The sequence below is a fragment of the Vigna angularis genome, chromosome 2 (assembly GCF_016808095.1).
Source record: "Vigna angularis cultivar LongXiaoDou No.4 chromosome 2, ASM1680809v1, whole genome shotgun sequence".
Lineage (NCBI taxonomy): Eukaryota > Viridiplantae > Streptophyta > Magnoliopsida > Fabales > Fabaceae > Vigna > Vigna angularis.
The window spans coordinates 41352510-41371958 of NC_068971.1; the positions used below are offsets into that span (position 1 = coordinate 41352510).

Below are 19449 nucleotides of genomic sequence, written 5' to 3' on the forward strand. Positions count from 1 at the left end.
CAAAGATTCATGCCCTGAAATGATGACATGATAGAGAAAACTGAAAAAGGAAATATGCCATTGTCAAAGTATGCATTGAGGTAATTTGTCCCTCTCAACACGGTTCAAAATTGTCTAAATCAGCTGATACAAGAAAGCATAAACAGCTTGCTTGGTCAGAAAAACAGCCAGAATTTGAATGCAAATTGAAAAGGACATGTATACGGAGAATGTCATAAATGGTAGGTTAGGTGTTCAAAAGGAAACATAATGAAGGACAAAATGCCAGAAGAGAAGCTAAAATGAACAGAATATGAGATGACGTGTATATTAAGACTTAAATAACACAATCTTTCTATGCAGATGTGGCATATATGAGAAGCATTCTATTTGCCTCTGTCCTTACTAATTCTGCTTTATGGTTAGATAAGTTGAAATAAGAACTGGAATGAACTTAGCTTCTTTGAACTCGTAGTAGTTGTGTGTTTGATTTCACATGGTGAACCATCTGAATTCATTTTGCGTCCTATCAAAACACTGATTTCAGAAAAGATGTAGACATTTGGTTATTGCACTTCTCATTTGTCACGAAAGTTCAAACCTTGATCAGACTAAAAGTAATAACAAACATAGTTTTTGCACTAGAATAAAAAATTTGCACTTTTTGGATCATGTTTTATTACATCATACAACACAGACATTCATATTAAGCAGTCTCTCAACTTTGTGTCATTTTATGTTAAAAATTGAGATTTTTTACCTATCATTTAATAAAGCTGTTTTTTTGTCAGCGTTATTTTGTAAGGTTTAATGTCAGTTTTTTCTCTTAAGTTTGGTTGTAGTTTGCCATTCAATTAGTAGTTTCATAATTTTGGTTAACTATATGCATGATATATTTAAAGTATTGTCTTGGTCATTCCATCGTAATATTTTGGTTTAAAATAAAAAGGATATGCTGGTGGGTAAGAAAGAGGATATATTTATAAATTATTTTTTATCAGTTTTAAATAGAATTAAATCCTTTTGTGTATAAAAGAAAAATCCCTTTAATTGAGATTAAGTGGACAAAAGTAACCTAAACTAATTTTAAGTGTAAACATTTCGACCACAAATGTAATTATGTTGCAGGGTCCTTGAGTTCAAAACTTTATTCTTTTTATTTCATGATTGTCACACATAAATTCTAAAAAGATGAATAAGTGAATTAAGAAAGAAAATAATTATAAATTATTGTTGACATTGTTACGCTGAGTAAGATATTTTAACATTTCATCACAAGAAACAGGTAAATTTTGTTGATAATCACGAAAGTTTGTTGATAAAACAAAATTATGGACAGTTTATTAACCGTTAAAAATTAATTTTTTAATATTTTTTAATAATTACTGACAGTAAAAAATATATCAATAATTATTTATCAGTAATTTTTTTATCACCTAAATTTATTGATAATTATTTGTCCTAAATACTTATTAATAATTGTTGATAAAAAAATTATTGACAAATATCGTAATTTAATTTTATTTATATTATTTTCTTCAATTTTTTCTTTTGCTTTTTTTTCTTTCTTTTTTCTTCATCTTCTTTGTCTTTATTTAAATTATAATAATATCTAGTGAAATTAGATAAGGAAATTGACATAAATTTTAAAATTTCAGTTTCTAAGAAATTTATTGACAGATTTAGAAAAATCCACTTTGAAAAAGTGAACTTTTGTGTATCAATTTTGTTATAAAGATTCGTATCCTTCCTCACAAATCTTAAAGTAGGATTTACATATATACTCACTCTGTGACACTTATATATTTTGTAATTTTTTAATACCCTGATTATGTAGCTAATTACGATGAGAAACATTACAAAAAAAATTGATCACAAAAGCATTATTTTCAGACTGACATATAGTGATGAAAAAACAAAGGGAGCAGCGTTTTACCAAATAAGGACAAAAAGAACAAAGGAACAGTAATGAAACTTTTTGTTTTCACCGTAGTACACATTATACCAACTATGTGGACAAAAGAACCACACAACTTCCTCAAACATTACAAATATTTCACTTCCTTTTTAACCAAATTTCTAATAAGGGAAATAAATACTTCACCAAAGGAACCAACACTCATCTCCCAACCCAATAATACAGATAAATACACAAAATTTCTACGTATTATTTTTTTGAGTGGCTTCTTCCTCTTTTTTCAGGATTGAATTATTTGCAGAAGATTGATCTTCAAGTGCAACCTCTAGAAAATCTAGCCAAGACTTATTGTATTTTAATTATTATTTATACTATAATTTAAATTATATAATCATTATATTAATATTTCCTGTAGTTATTTCTCTTAAAATCAATGTGTTTCGGTAAGGATTTGTCTGAGGGTCGGTCGGTTCTCTTCAACTTGTGTGCTCCACTTGTACGCTTCCCATTTGGATCGATCGGTCACCTTCAATACTGGCCGCTCGGTGAACTTCCGTCTTGACCGCTCAGTCACCCTCTTTGTAAAAGAGGAGAGGTACCTGCAAAAGGCACTCCGACGCTCAAGTTAGGAGCGGTTTTATGAACTGTTTGTTACAGTTAAATATTGAAGTCTTAATAGGACGTAAATAGGGCATATTGTAGTATGAGTTGAATCTGTCTTTACCTTAAACCTAAACTCTTATTTATAGAGTTTAAAGGAATCTGACACATTAATTTACCTCTTAATGGCCATTAATGCAAATCTTAATTGTTTAACGACAATCGTTATAACATTCATTGTACGTTACATCTGCTTAATAATTGTCGAGACCGAACGGCTGAGCAACTGGTCGAGACCAAACGGATGAGAAGCTGGCCGAGATCGAACGGATACAAACTTCATTTTACAAGCTGGTTTTGTGGAGTTGAGTTAGGCTTAAATTCACTTTCTAATGAAAATGACTTCTAAGAATGAATGACTAACTAAATTCATAATAGTTAAGAATAGATAAACTTTCTATATAGCTGGATATAAATTTTGGTGTTTATATGGTTTGAATAATTATTGGTATTTATCTTTTTATGTTTATTTATGAATGTTATAAAATATATTATGTCTACGTAAACTTTTCTTCATTTTCAAGTTGAAAATTACATCAAAACAGCTAGTATTTTAAATAAAACTACGCATTTTACGTCAATTATTGTAATAACTAACAAAAAAAAATACTCATTTTGTATGGGTTATTGTTACCATCCACATAAAAATGTTGTTATATATCTTACAATTTAGATACCAAAACATTAAATTTCATATAAATTATTACTTAATTGACATAGAATATTTTCACGGTTAATATCGATTGAGAATACGACCAACGTTTAGTCTAAAGTTTCTGGGTCGAAAACTATCTTAACTTTTAATGTCTCTAATATGTTATTAAGTCAACCGTAAAGGGGGTTAGTGATTTAATGTAATCTTATTTATTTTTAACATCATTTTTATTGTATTAAAGTTTATGGATCATAATAACTTTTATTTTCTTAGATAATGTGTGTATTAATGATATTTTTTTGACATTTTTGTTCACAAATTTCATGATTCTTGATACATCTATGTTACGGTTTTTTTATGTTTATATTGCAGAAGGTTCATATAACCTACATTATTATATAATGATGTTTATTGGAATGAGTTAATCCGTGATGAACTTGATTCAGTCCAATTTATACTGTAATGAATTTAATATGAATAATATGAAATCCATGCTTATATTTGTATTATAAACAAAGTGTGTCTTCACTTATTAGTTTATTTAAAATCTAAAATTAATTATTATAAAAATTGTGTAATTTTATTAATTAGATTGATATTTGAAAATTACACCATAAGGAAATAAAGATTCAACATCTTGATACTAAATTGACCAAATCCATCTAACTTGCTTTTTAGTAGTTGGATTGTATTGAGTTTAATATAATAACTAAAAAAAATTAAACATAATCGAGTTTGATATTTTTAGTGATTGAACTCATACTTAACCCAATCAGTGGACACTTCTAATTTTTTTTTTATTTTTTGTGAATAATATATTAGATTCTTCGGTGTACCACTTAAAAAGGTGTAAAGGTTTGTGACTCCTGTTAAATTTGTTTTATTAGCAACAAGACTGAAACACACCAAAAGATTTTTTTATATTATACATTAATTATACATAGAGTTATAATTAATATATTACTGTAATAGATTAAGTTGATTTGAATCTTGTTTTTGTGAATGTCTAATTCAAGTTCAAACAATCAATCTTATTAAAGTAATACGTGGGAAGTTTTGTTGAAAAAAGAAAGTATACAATTCAATATTGCTGAAACCAAATAAATAAATAAATATTTAATGACTTAGAAGTATCTTAGAAACAGTACCATTGTAAGAAACATAAATATTATATAGAAAGGGTTAGCCTGTGGATATTATTTTTGAAGCCATATTAAAATTTTCAAAGAAGAAAGGGGCAAAAGGAAAGTTACCAATCTCCATTCACATTACTGCATGCATGGTCTATAATTCTTGGTTAAAACATAAACAGTTTATAATGCTTAAGAAAATTGTTAGATTACTAAGAAAATTCCTTATAACAAGGAGAACATCCATAAAGAGTGAATCGAAAAGCAAAACACTAAAATAGTAAAATTTGTTTTTAAAATTATAGAAAAAATTTTAAAATCAGAAAATCAAATCGTATTAATTTCGATACGATTTTCACTTACTAAAATTACATTATGTCAAACAACACAATCATTGTTCTTCATGAAGTCCATGAAGCTGAATGGCAACGGTGCAGTTTTAATTGGGCCTCGAGAACAACATAAGGAGTTCCTAAACGAAAGGTTCACCTACTTTCTGTACCCCCACAATATCAACTTATAGACCCATTAACTTTTATATTTCAAAATATACATTTCGAAATTCGAAATTCAAAATGAAAAATACAATCTAATGCCTTACCACTATCCTTATCTATGTGTTATATCATAGATCATAAAAAAAATAACTTTTAATTGTATATAATTTGAAAGAAATTTTTTAATCACACAAATCATAAATTAAAAAGTATGGCTTCCGGATTATGCAAATGGAAAAATACTCCTAGAATACTCAAATTGATTTTTTTTTCTTATAAGAAAATAGCTTCTAAATTATGAAATCTAAATTTTTTTCCATAAAAAGAAAATTCCAAATGTCAAAAAAGCTTTTAGATTAGATAATTTGGATTTAAAAAAAATACTTTTATGTAGTTCAGAAATTCTTTTCATGAAAACAAAAAACCTTGAGAATTGTATAATCAGAAAATATGTTGTTATATCAAAAATATGGTTTCCAGATTCCACAATCTGTGAGTTATCTTTTAATGACAAAGTTGAGAATTTTAATATTTATAGGATGTAAAAGGAAAATATGGACTGTATAATGAAACCCTCATGAGTGGTATGAACCAAAACAAATAAAGGTCAAATTATTAGTTCTCATAGACAGAAAAAAAAATGTAGCTATTTTGGGTTTGCTCCAGCAAAGTAGTTAAAATAATTAAATAAATAAAAATAGGAGGAAAACGTAGAAAGAAGAAACGAGAGATAATTAGAATTCAAAATAAATAAATAAAATAATAATAATAGGTTTATATTAAAACGGAACAAGAAATGGAAAAGTAATTTGATTCTCACCTAACAATTTAAATTTCATTATACTAAATTGTTGTATAAATAAATATATCACAATAGTAAAATAATTGAAAGTAAATCATACAAACTAAAAATTGAAAATTAAATAACATTACACGAAGTTAAAAAAAAATTGAAGTATAAAGAAGATTACAGTGTTTGAAATGAATGAATAATCTCGTATTGTGTCAAGCAAAAAGTATTATTATTTACATTTTTATGTGCTAATAAACAAATTTATATTATATACTTCATTAATACATTAGTTACACGAACGAAATATTTTCAACTAAATAAATATAAATAAATGATTATTACTTCACTGCATGATTAGACGTTGAATCATGAGAAAAACATTTTTATATATGATATTTATTTATTGCAAATTTATAACGATATCAACACATTAACACATTAATTAATGCTTACAAAATTTTACATTCAACAATTAATTATTTACATTAATAATAATTAAAATTCGCTCGTTATTTAAATTTATTGATAAATTATCAATGATTAATATCGATGAAATTTATTGATGGAATTTTTTAAAGTTAGTAGTAATTATTGATCACAAAAATCAATCAATAATTATCTAAGTCAAAATTCGTTGATACACCAACAAAAATTTTGATCATCAATAAATATTAAGATTTAATATTTTTCTTTAATCTCCTCCTCTTTGTGTTTCTTTCTTCTTCTTCTTTCTCTCCTCCTCTCCACTTTCCCTCCTCCACTGCCATCATCATCATCGTCACCTCTGACCCTTCATCCTCTCCTCCTCATTCTTCTCTTGTTTCTTCCTCCTCCTTCTCCTTTTCCTCATCCTCTCCTCTTCTTCCTTTTCCTCCTCTTCCACACTAGTCAATTTGGTTGTCATGGCTTACAATGTCGTCAACACTTTCATAGCCATTACACTTCCATAGCCATCAACTTTGGTTTCTCATCTTCCTTTTCTTCTTCTTCCTCCTGTTCATTCTTATTCTCTTCTTTTTTTTTCTCACTCATCTCCACTTAATTTATAAAAATATAATATCAGACTTGATAGGAAATTTGACACTCTTTTTATAGAAGAATTTATCGACATAAAAATTTGTCAATAATAAAAATTATATATTACTGATAAATTTTACCAATAAATTTTTAAGACATATAATTATTAACAAATTTTACATAAATTTGTCGATCCCAAAAGTGAGAAGTGGTGCTTTTTTTGCTAAAATTTACTAATGAACAAATCTACCGCTAATAAGAATTTTAAATTATCGATAAAATTTATCAATAAATACATTATCGATGGAAATATTTCTTGGTAATACAATTTTAATTTATTGACAAAGGTTACCCGTCGATTCATTATCGACAAATATTTTTGTCGATTATTAAAATTCTAAATCACTAATAAAATTTGTTTGTAAATTTGATTTTACCAATGAATTTATTTTCATTAATAAAATTATCAATAATTATGAAAATTTTTGTACTGGACTTATAAATATCTTTTTCAAAAATTACTTTCAACCATCAACATTTAATAAAGTTTATATAGATGCTAAACTTGACCCCATAATACAATCTTTTTTACATTGAACAAACTTACCAAGTTTTCATAAGATGGTGAGAGGATAATAAATTCATCCCTACACCTTCATCAAAATTGAATTGAGTCCATCAATGTGAGCCTTAATTAGTGTACATCTTTTCTTGCACAATCTAAAGAGTTGTCTCTTCAACAACTTATGATGGAGACTTGAAACTCATAAAAGGTTACAAGGATTGTCCAAAACAAGTTAAGTGAAGAAATTTTTTAAGACAAGTTAAATTCTAAAATTAGGGTTTTATGATTTATTCTTATTTAGGTTTTGGGCAATTTGTGTCCTGATTAGGTTATGGATAAAAGGGATAAGTTTCATGATGACAAAGGTTAAATTTTTTAAGGATTCCAATGAGTCTTATTGGGAAAATGTTAGCACCATTGAATGGGTTTGTAGAAGTTAGTACAAGTGTAGTGATAGAAGACCATCCCATGAAATATATATATATATATATATATATATATATATATATATATATATATATATATATATATATATATATATATATATATGTAATTTTTATTTTCTGTGTTTTGGGCTTTGGGCTATTTTACGTTTTTTTAAACTTATGTACCTATATACAAAGGTATCAAAAGCTAATGTAGAGATTTTTTAGTCATAATATATACATTTGCATTTTTTAGAGAGAATTCTCCTAGTTTTTGGGTTAGAAATCTAATTCTTACTAAAGATTAACATTTGTGGTGAATCTTCAATTGATTTACCAATTTACTAGATTGTGACATCCTCATCTTTATCTTATTCCACATTCTTCTTTGATTTATTTTCTTTAAGATTTAAATTCATAAAAAAAATCATATTCTTTTCTATACAGGATCATATCATCTAGTATCTAGAGTAATGTCTTTGTTTGAATATCCTCTTTTGTCTTATTTTTCTGTCATATTAAAAAAAATATTTTATCCGGTTTTGTTAAGTTTTTAATTTTTCGTATTTTTTGTGTTTTTCTTTTAATACGCGTATTTCTACATTTGATTTGTGAAAATTATGTGTTTTTTGTTTTTCTATTAATTGTAGTTCCAATTAACTATTTACCTTAATCTTGAATGAGTTTTTGTGTTTGAAAAGTAATTTGTTTAGTTTTCTATATCTGTGGGTTGAATTGCAAAATTGAAAAAAAATAGTGGATTCAAGTTAAAAAGAAATAAATATATATTAAAAAAGATAAGAATCCAAAACAGTAAAAAAATAAAAATTGAAAAATTTAGAATTTAACACAAATTATTATGTTATAGTATGATTCTTAATCTATAAATATATCATCAATCACTTTTTTTTACATTTGATATCCATGGTGGTCAAACATAAATACATAGACGTGATAGAATTAATGTTTATAATGAAGAACTTGTTCACCTTCAACCACAACATTATTCAGTTATTCCACAACCTATTAAAGAATCAAGACAATGGTAGAAATATCATCATACGAACATTTTCCTATATTTGCTCGAGATCATAATTCTTTATTTATATGCAAGATATTCTTGAAAAAATGTTTTAATAATACATTTAAAAATAAAACAAAGCTTTTCCCTATTTAACTAAAAACAATCATAATAATTATAACTTATTTGCATCCTCTAGAACACTTTTATTCAATTTTTGCATATATATATATATATATATATATATATATATATATATAATATATATATATATATATATATATGTATATATACAAATAACATTAGAAGTAAATTGAGAATATTATTAAAGTTGATTATATAACATACTTATGTTTAGTGATTTTTCTACATAAATACAGAATAGAATTTATTACGTCAATAATAATACTCGGCTTCACATACTATAATGTACAAAGGAAAAGAAAGTACAAAACAATTTTATACAATATTATTAATTTAATACTGAAAAATTAAATTGTAATTAAATTTACACTATTGGAAGGTATGAATTTATTGGTTGTTTGATTTTAACATATTACATTTTTTTTAATTATTAATAAGAAATATGTGTGCATTTTTTTTCTCTCTCTACATCACAACTTTTTAACCAGTTAATGAGTTAAGTTTCACGGTAATTTTTATAAATCGTATTGAAACATATGGTAAGAACAACTTTATATAGTTTTTAAACGTTATTTTAGAGTATATATGCCAGTCACATATCTTTAGGAAACTACATATACACACCAAAAAAAAATTAAGCAGAAAAATTCACAAAATACAAAGAGTAATTAAATCACATAAATATATTTGATAAGATATCTAAAAATGGACTTCCCCTATTGTATTTCGTGATTTAAATGTGTGGTTAACCTTACTTTCATAAAGCTCATTTTATAAATAGATATATATATAAATGAGTAACGCGACTCTATAGATAGAAGTAATGACCCGTTAAACTACTTAACCAAAATTAAGGGCATGAAGAAACATAACGCGATGCATAATTCACTCAAAGAACAGTGAAAAATGGGTTGGTTTTCAAAGATTTACACTGTTGCGATCTCTTTCGTTGGTTTCATAATCTGTCACGGCTTGGCTCTCTCAATCAGTTTATATGACAAGGAATGCGTATCTGAACAAGTTCTACACGATGGTGACACTGTTTCTGGGAATTTCGTAGTCATTGACTACGATATTTTTTGGAGCTCAGACCATCCAGGAATCGATTTCAGTGTAAGCTAGTCACACGCTTCCCTATTTCATAGTTTCAACGATGTGCCAACAAATTAAGTGCCTCTGAATCCATTTCTTAAATCGTGTCTCTCGAAGACGTGTATACGATGATGCATATTTGTTGTGGTTTCTCTTAAAATGTATCACAATATGCAGGTTACATCTTCGACAGGGAGTTTGGTGTACTCTATGAAGGGAACATCAGGAGACAAATTTCAATTCAAAGCCGCAATACATGGAATATATAAGTTTTGCTTTCAAAACCCTGCTTCAACACCAGAAACAGTGTCTTTCTACATTCACGTCGGTCACATCCCAAATGAACACGACTTAGCCAAAGATGGTCAGTACCAACAAGTTTCAAGACTCAAATAACTTTTCATGTCATGTTGTAATAATAAGAAGGTTCAACTGATTCAAATATGAACAAGCATTTTACTAACATGTTTGAATAAGTGTTATTACTAACATGAATATGTATATTTTTGATTGAATTTGTTTACTGAGTTTTGGTTTTGGGTTCAGAACATTTGGATCCCATTAATGTGAAGATTGCTGAGTTGCGAGAAGCACTGGAGTCTATTATAATAGAGCAGAAGTACTTGAAAGCACGTGATACTAGACATCGACACAGTAAGTTAATCTCGCGATTATTAATTTGATGGATGCAAGTTGGTGATTGTAATTTATTGGACTAATTTGTTGCATTAATTTTGTAATTGCAGCAAATGAAAGCACCAGAAAACGTGTGGTTTTCTACACAATCTTGGAGTATATTTTGTTCGCTGCAACCAGCTTATTACAAGTGATATACATTCGACGTCTCTTCAGCAAATCATTTGCTTACAACCGAGTATAGGTTTATATATAATGACTCTCAATAGAATTCTGAATTTTTTTTTCCATTCTATTCAATTATCTTGTAATTCTTCTATAATGTACAATTGAGATCGTAATGTTATTATCAAGTTATCTACAATTTCCATACTGTCAAATAGGATACTTCATTTTTTTAATAAATTTACATACCCTTTTTCTATAATACTCTTATTAAGTTAACTTCATATAATTTTTTTTTTATAAACTACACTTGCATTTGATAAAGTTTAGTAAATACAAAGGTTGAAAGTATCATGATGTTATTATGTTGTATGACCCCTAAAATACTCCTGACATAATTAAGGCCACCGTCATAACACACAACTTTTCCAGTAAAATTATAACGAAGGTTTCATTAAGAAAATATCGTTTCTTAATTTACATTACAATTGGCGTATCTAATTTTAATAATTAAGAAAAAAAATTAAGTTCTATTTAAAAAAAAATAGTGTTAGTATTTATTTGAGCTACTCTTTTTCCATTTTATAACAAGTTTGTAAGAAACCAAAGGGCATAAATAGTCATAACATCTTTTAAATTTCGATGAAATTCAGGTAAAAGTTGTAATGTAAGTAACATGGTGGATTTAAGTCACAAGCTATTATTAAAATTTTGTGGTTCTTCTGAGAATTATATTACTCATTATTACTGAGAGCATCGATGCAACGTGCTTCTGCTTTATTACTGGAAACGTGCTTGTGGGATTAAAGATGGTTGGAATCTTTCTGTAAGGAGAAATAAAAAAAGAAATTATTATATAGCCCGTGATGATGTGTGAGATTTTATAAGTTAATAATTTATTGAAAGTTGATAAAATGAGTATTAAAAAAAAAAGATGTCCTAAAATTAATTGGATTGTCCATATGTTACAGGGCTAGGAGGCAGGCTACACTAACAACTTAGCCTGAATCAGACACTACAGAACTTAGCTGTCACAAAAAATCACTAACCTTTTACAACGCATGCAAAGCCTCACTCAGAATCATCAGAGGAATACACTCTAACCAATTACCGATAAATATTCAACCATCCATATCTTGTTACATCAATGCATCTTTTCTCCTCTTGAAACATAATCTCTCCAAATATTATATGTAATACAGACAATACTACTTTTTCATATCTGTTTTTTATATACCCCATTTCTGTATAATTTTATTTTTCCTGTCATAACCATTTTCTTATGTTAAATATCTTTTTTCAGTTTCATTCTTTAATTTAAATCACTTGGAGAAACTAGAGAGATATTGCACAACTTATGTAAATATATGAACTTTGATGTACTAAAATTTTTATGTAGAATATGTTTGTGTTTGGTGAATGTGAAAAAGAATGCATGGGTGAAAGGACATTAAGTATGTATTTTTAAAGAGAAAGGAATTTATGAATAGGTTGGTAGTGTATTTTTGGGTAATTTATTTACGTTGATGGTATGTGTTATGTGATTTATAATGAAAGGAAGAAAAAGGAAGGGTGGTTGACCCGTGGGAGGGTAGAAAAGGAAAAGGGAAAGAAAAGAAAGTGCGTTTGTTGTGTGTGTTGGTGTTTTTTTCTCGATGGCTGGGAACTGGGAAGTAACATTGAATTGACAAGAGAGGATTGTGCAATGGAATGAACACACCACTCAGAGAAAGAGAGAGAAAAGAAATACAAACATACGCATGGAAATTGTAAAGAAGCCCTCCTTCTTTTTCTTTTGCTCCCAAACCCAATAATTGTAGGCCCTGTCACTTTTTGTCCCTCTTGCTCTTCCTCTTCTCTCTCTCTCCCTCTCCTTCTCTTCTCTTCACCACACACTCTCTAAATCTTCAACTTTCAAATTTAGTTTATTCAACCCTTTTTTTTTTAATTTATAAATCTTACATTTTCTCAATAAATAATGATTATTTTAAGTATATAAGTAATGTCTTATAATAAATTTTTATTACTGAATTTGATTTATGATTTGAGGTGTTTGTGTATATAATTTATGTTGAAAAAAGAAATGGTTGTTATATCACATGGATACATAAATTGAAAGTGTGAAAGTAGAGAAAGGATCCCCTGCCATTTGGCCTAGGTAGCTACTCTCTCATCTCTGACCCTATATAGCTAGCTAAGACAACTCCTCATCAATCATCATGCGTCTGCTCCTTCTTCCTTTTTAGCCTTCTTAGCTGTGTGCCTTTGAATTCCCTCTTCCTTGACTCTACTGTGCATGTAAGCTTCCTTTAATTCACTGTTACACAAGGTGGGATATGTCTTTATGATACTTATTAACCCTCTTCTCTTTTCATTTTCAATCCATCTATCTGTCTCTCACTCACTCTATATATTCTACTCTTGTTTTCCTTTCTCTCTTCACCCTCCAGTCCCCACTTTCAATCCTTCCTTCCTGCTTACAAGTGTTTAAATGGTATCCACATACATGCATCTTCTTCCCTTTTCTTTCTATCTAAATCTAGGTTTCCCAGCCCTTTTCCTCCTCTTTCCTCCTACCCTATATATTTTGTCATCGAGTTATAGGTTGTGCTTCGAGTTAACCTGTTCTCATTCATCTAAACACTTGCCATTTTTTGTTGTGTCCACTTGCTTTTGTATGTGCAAGTGTGTGATCGCTCCTTTTAGGTGGTTGTCTGTATATCTTTTCGTGGTTCCAGAAGAGTGTTGTGATGTTTCTTTTCTTCTTTTAAGCGTTCCTCACATATTATATGCACCCGCAGAGAGTGGAGTTGAGCCGTTACATACTACACAGTTGGGATTAGAAGTTCGCAAAGGAAAAAGTGAAGCTGCCAGCATGATCTAGCTTTGGTTAGAGAGCAGACGAGTGTTAACCCTGACTAGGTCATGCTGTGACAGCCTCACTTCTTCCTGTTTGGGGACCCAGTAGATTCTTCAACGTCTGAAAGACACACAAGGATTAAAAGCAAAAGGTGAGTTAGTAGATAGACAGACTCACCATGAGAAAATCACTGTTAGCATCGTATATTCCTTTTTCTGAGTTTCTGTTCTGGCAGGCGTGCGTTATTAATTTTTCCCTTTTTCTTGCTTTGTCTTTTTCTTTTTTTTCTCCTCTTGCCATTACTTCTTTCACGCAACTGTTTCACTGTGTCCTGTGGACCTAGCTTTTAATCTCAAGGCCGCAGATTGCTCCTTATCTTTACTTAATTAGGGTTTCTAGAACCCGAGGATCGATATTGCTTGTGTCATTTAAGTCTCCATTTTATTGATTGGGAATTTCTTTACAATGGCTTGAATTTCAAAACCCTAGTTACTGGTTATTTTGATCTTAAAGTTGGTCTCTATGAGTGCTATGTTGTGCTGTAGAGTCATAGTTTATGCAGCATATATGTATATATATAAGACTTGTATATCCGTAATGCTTTGTTGGTTTAAGTTCTTATTCATTTAACTGCATAAAATGCTGAAATATTCTCTCTAAGATGCGCTTCAGTCCCGAAGCAGTGATGCTGATCCAGATGAACCTCTTTTTCTCAGGTTTGATTCTGTATTTACATCCAAGCATTGTTTAGCTGCTTATTTGACTGATGTTAACTAGAATTTTTTAAAGCAGGTTCTCAGGATTTGGTTACTACATTTGTTGTGCTCGATTTGTTTCTATAAGGTGGGATTCTTCATTTGTTATCTTTTACTGCTACCCATGTCTATGTAAAACATAGTGTTTCAAATCTGGATTAAGGTTAATTCTAGCATTGAGCCGTTAATCCAGACTCTAAAAGAAGCCGTATCTTGAAGACATTGCGATAGAGATAAGTAGGGGACTAGAGTATGCCCTACTGTTGGCGCAACGAAAAGTATGAATGTATTTTTTGTGTGTATGCTATTTTACCTCTTCTATTTTTGTCTTTCACGGTTTTGTGCTGTGAAATTTGCATACACGATATAAACTATAGAAGTATCAAAGGAAGTACTTGAGTCTGTCATGTATAATTTTGGTCATTTTTGTGACATTGGTCTGAATCAGAGCAGTTTTGAATTAGGAAAATTTTTATTCATTTCTAATGTAGTACTTTTATATCATCCTCTTTTTATCGGAAATCCTAATTTTTTTAATATCTCGAATTGGATAATACACATTCCGGAAGAACCCATCAGCGTTTTGTTGCTTCTCGGTTAATAGTATTCTTTAGATATGAATTTAGGCGGTCTTAATAATCAAATGATATGTATATGAGAGTACTTATTGAATGGAAGCATTATATCATAACTACGTCTCTTGAATATTTCAACAGAAATTATATTCTTAAAATTTGAGAAAGTATAATTTTTTTTTCTTGTATATTTCTTGTTCTACAACTAAATGATTGTACTCTGACCATTGTTCTTTTAATAGGTACATGTGGTGAGACAGTGTCCAATATGAACTAATTTGTTAAACAACCAATCGTTTTCTGACGAAACTGATTTGAAAATGGATAAAATGCCCTTTGGTCCACCGGGCAGGATGATCGGTGGAAGATGTTTAGCGGATGGAAAAGAATAAACATCATCCCTTTTGAGAGAAAAAAAAATTAGAAGATTCACCAAAGTTGTTAAAGTTTTAGTAAGACGAAAACAAAAGAATTTGGATCTATATTTACGAAAGTTCTTGGGTGATGAGTTAAGTCTATAGGACAACTGGGGAAGCTGTTTTCAGTAAAATACGATGACTCGGGAAGATATTAGGGCCACGGTGGTGGTGGTGGGGTTTTACAAGATGACGGCACGGTGTTGCTCACAAGGTATTTTCTAGGGCATGATGGAATAATGTGAATTTTCCAGAGTTAAGGTGGTAAGTCGAGTCACGTGAACATTTAGGATAGATGAGAATGGGTGGCCTGTAACTTTTTGTCTTATTCTTGCATTTCTTGTCATATTTGTCTAGGCACACCTTGTTCACTCAGTCAACATACTTTCTACAAACAAAATCTTTTGTTTATCCAAAAGAAAAAGAAAATAAAGGTTTGAAATGTATTGCAGTAATTTTGATGGTAGTAGGTAGAACGTGCAGGGAATTCATGAACACGATGATAGGTTTGAGGTTAAAAAGCTTGATTAATGGGTGAAACTAAGTAGTAAGCTCCATCAAATTGCACCCTCCATGCAACTTTAATTATGACGACTTAAAGTTCTTTGACAAGTTTCTGATGAATATACATTAGGATTTTCAATTTATCCTAGTCGTAGTAGTGCACAGCCAGCAGCACGATTGTGGATGATGTCAATTATTCACCAGAAATTACAAGAGAATTAACCATACAGAATAAATAATTGAGCAACTGGGTATTCTAGACACAAACTATTTTAGATTAATAAATAAATTATATTTTAGTATTTTATTACATAAAATCGTATGAAAAGAAATTTGAAAAAGAAGAAAAGGAAAAGCCCGTTGAGAAAAAGTTGTGTTTTCCAGTCCCTCTGGTCCTAACCTACGAAAGAAATGGAACCAAAAATGAACAATACAGGATGTCCAAATCACAAAAAACTTTATGAAAATCAATACATCTTAACATGTTTCGTTTCCCAATCAGGCTCATACCTTCTCCCTTTGTTAAAAGTTGTTCCACCCCGTTTGTTTGGGAGATTAGACATGACTCCCAATGCCTATTTTTAAATTTTTATGTGCCATCGCGACCAGGAAGTGATTATTTTCTTTAATATAAATTTCCTTTTCTCCCCAAACGCTGTTTTGTGACAAGGAAAACTTTTTCCCTTCTCCAATTAAAATTTCTTATTATAACAATGAACACTTGTTCAACAATGTAAGTGAAAATGAATCTTAAGACCAGTTTAGTGCAATGATGGGTGTGAGAGAAAAAAGTACTCACATGACTTTTTTTTTTGTTTGTTTGTTTTTTTTTTCCTCTTTCCAACATGGCTGTGTTATGTTGAGATACTACATATCTTTTGTGTTTGATTTGTAGGAAGCCATTGACATGGTCCCCCTATAAACTGAGTGGTTGTCACTTTAACTTTGGTTGATGTAAACTCTAAGAGAAGATGACTTAGAACTACTCAAAGACTTTGATGGATGATAATATTTCAAATTCTCCTACTTTGGACCACGGCCATCTGTCCTACTTATGATAACAACATTATATTATTTTATTTTCTTAAGACAACCATTCATTCATTTATTATTAATATCATTGCCTTTTCGGGTTCCTCAACCATCAATTTTAAATCAATACAAAACCCTTAATTACTATTATTCTCACTCCATTCATTCATATCCTCATTCTAAACTTATTGTCTCTATTTATTACAATTCTTTTATGATTTTATTTTTAATAAACGTTTTAAAAACTTAAGAATATATATATATATATATATATATATATATATATATTTAAATTGTTCTTAATCTCATTTTTTAAAGATGTAAATATGTTTCAAAACAAAAACAAAATAATCTTAATTAATAAGTGTTGAAACTAATCTACATAAATTAAACTTTTTTATGATTTGCACAAGAAAAGAAAAAAAAATGTGTATTTATATTAAGTTTTTAAAGTCATGTTGAGTATTCCTTGATGATAAGAAAAATAAAACCTGCTTCTGCAATCCGATTTATTCAAATCTACTTGTACAATGTTAATTTATTGCTATTTAAACTCTCCAAATTTGAATTTGCCTCTCTGTTTTGTTTTATAACATTTTGTGTGTGTCTAATTATATGTGATGGAGAATCTTGAGCGCATAATATAATATGAGTGTTAGGGTTTTGAGTGACAAGATCTCCCGCGTTTACGTACCGTTGGAGCTTTTGAGAAATTAAAGCTTGAATCCAAGTATAAATTTGCATATATTAATTGAATATTTTTTTTCAATGAGATGCAGTATAAGCATATAAAAGTAAAGGATTTGATTAGTTTACTGTCATGACCTTGGACAGAAGTAATATAAACTATTTTTGTTAGAAATCGCTCTACTGTTTTTTTTATGACATTTCATATATAATCACATGCTTTTGTCCACTTCTTAATTTCTAAAGTTCAATTACATTGTTAAAGACGAAGATATCGTAAACGTATTATGAACAAAATTTTAAGTCAATTTAGTCTAGTTCTTGTATATATAATTCATAGTGAAAGAGTAGTTGTCGCTGTTGGTCTTTTAATTTTGAAGAACACTCAAGAAAATGAGAAGATAAGAAGGACCAATAGAGAGCAATTGAAGAGACAAAGATAATGTGGTTTGCTGAAAATGGTATTTTGTTGGGATATTTTGGATGAAATATCATCTCTATCTTTTGTAGTATGTGGGCTCTTTCAACTACTTTTGTATACTATTTTTTTTCTTCTGTATGGGTTGATGTATCTCAACTATATTCACATTTATAAATTCTTTTTCTTTGTAAAAAAAATATCATTTTGGAAAATTTTAATAAGATATTTGACTTTTGAGCTTTGATGGATTTTTGTTGATATCATTCTAAGTATATTGATCTAATTCAACAAAACATGTTTGTTCTTCATAGATTTCAATACATGAGTGCATTTAGTAAAAATCTTATCAATTACTCCTGGAAAGTTTGATAAAGTTTTGACAACTTGTTAAAAAGTTCATAGTTCTTATCGTTTGCTTTGTTGGTACATTCTACTCCTTTTTTTACATGTTTTGACAAATAATAGAACTGAAAGATGAATGGTTAAATATTATTAGATAAACTTATATTCACAAAAATAAGTTTTGTTAAACTCTTTCAACAAAAGATAAATTCGATTAAGCTAGTGAACATATAAATTCTTTATCGATAATATATTTAAATAAAGGTTATTTTGTGGTGAGTTCTATCCATTTATTAATAAATTTTGAAAATAAAAATAATCTAAAGTTTGAGACAAAGACAACTATAACTTTGAAAGTTAAAGGACTAAAACTATATTTATCCTTTTAAAAGAATTATAAACATTTTACTTTTTAATATACATAAAAAAAATAATGTGTCTTATTCTTTTCAAAATAATTATCAAAATTTGTTATGAGTTTAACTTTTATATATATATATATATATATATATATATATATATATATATATATAAATATATATGTTTTTACCAATTAATAGTAAAATATTTTTTGTTAGTTAACTATAAAATATCCATATTAATATTATTTTTTGGTCGAAGTGCAACTATATGGCTATTTCAAAAATGAAACACGTCACTGGTGTAGAAATGCATTGAAATAGCATAATATATAGGTTTCAATTTAAAAGAAAAATAATGTCTTCCAAAATAAAGTGACATTTTTTAAATTATTTACATGATTATAGACTTTAATTCTAAAATATTTGAAGCCTATAATAGTACATGTTGTAATTTTACAAAGAACCTAAACTTATTTTTATGGTTATGGTTAAATTTTTAGAATAGTTACTTTCCTGTCACAACATTGTGTTATCGTATAACCTTCTTCATTGAAACTACGAAAACTCACATTCTTTCTTCTCCATTGCAATTGAATAGTTCATTATTAGTCATGTGAAGCCCTTCATTGCCATTGTTGGTTGTTGTGAAGCATCTTGTGTTGTCTCTTCTCTTCTCATGAAGCATTTTGTTCTTCTCTCTCCTTCAGTTCCATTCTTGGTACGAATTATTGCTTGTTGTTTGGAGATTCTTTTTTCTCTTTCTCACATTTGTTTTAGTTCGTTTAATGTTTATTCGCA

The 19449-nt window shown here is 28.7% G+C and overlaps 1 protein-coding gene and 1 long non-coding RNA gene across 4 annotated transcripts; both read left to right on the forward strand.

Annotated features, from left to right (window-relative positions):
• Window positions 1–9675: 9675 nt before the first annotated feature.
• Window positions 9676–10776, forward strand: LOC108347927 (transmembrane emp24 domain-containing protein p24beta3). Its single transcript, XM_017587388.2, has 4 exons — window positions 9676–9917; window positions 10074–10260; window positions 10443–10550; window positions 10643–10776. The coding sequence occupies exons 1-4, from the start codon at window positions 9711–9713 to the stop codon at window positions 10774–10776; spliced, it is 636 nt and encodes a 211-aa protein (XP_017442877.1). The 5' UTR covers window positions 9676–9710.
• A 2033-nt stretch (window positions 10777–12809) lies between these two features.
• Window positions 12810–15437, forward strand: LOC108347921 (uncharacterized). Of its 3 annotated transcripts, none has more exons than XR_001833929.2 (3): window positions 12810–14273; window positions 14350–14590; window positions 15130–15437. It is a non-coding gene; the product is annotated as an uncharacterized LOC108347921 (long non-coding RNA). The 3 variants fall into 3 exon arrangements; XR_008247283.1 differs by lacking the exon at window positions 15130–15437 and having other exon boundaries at window positions 12810–12995; window positions 13499–14273; window positions 14350–14791; XR_001833928.2 differs by lacking the exon at window positions 15130–15437 and having other exon boundaries at window positions 14350–14791.
• The last annotated feature ends 4012 nt before the right edge of the window (window positions 15438–19449 follow it).

Excerpts from the sequence above, each read along its gene's own strand:
- LOC108347927 (XM_017587388.2), top strand. The coding sequence starts at position 9,711 with ATGGGTTGGTTTTCAAAGATTTACACTGTTGCGATCTCTTTCGTTGGT. Across the intron at positions 10,261-10,442 it reads ACACGACTTAGCCAAAGATG|AACATTTGGATCCCATTAAT; the intron begins GTCAGTACCAAC and ends TTTTGGGTTCAG. Across the intron at positions 10,551-10,642 it reads TGATACTAGACATCGACACA|CAAATGAAAGCACCAGAAAA; the intron begins GTAAGTTAATCT and ends TTGTAATTGCAG.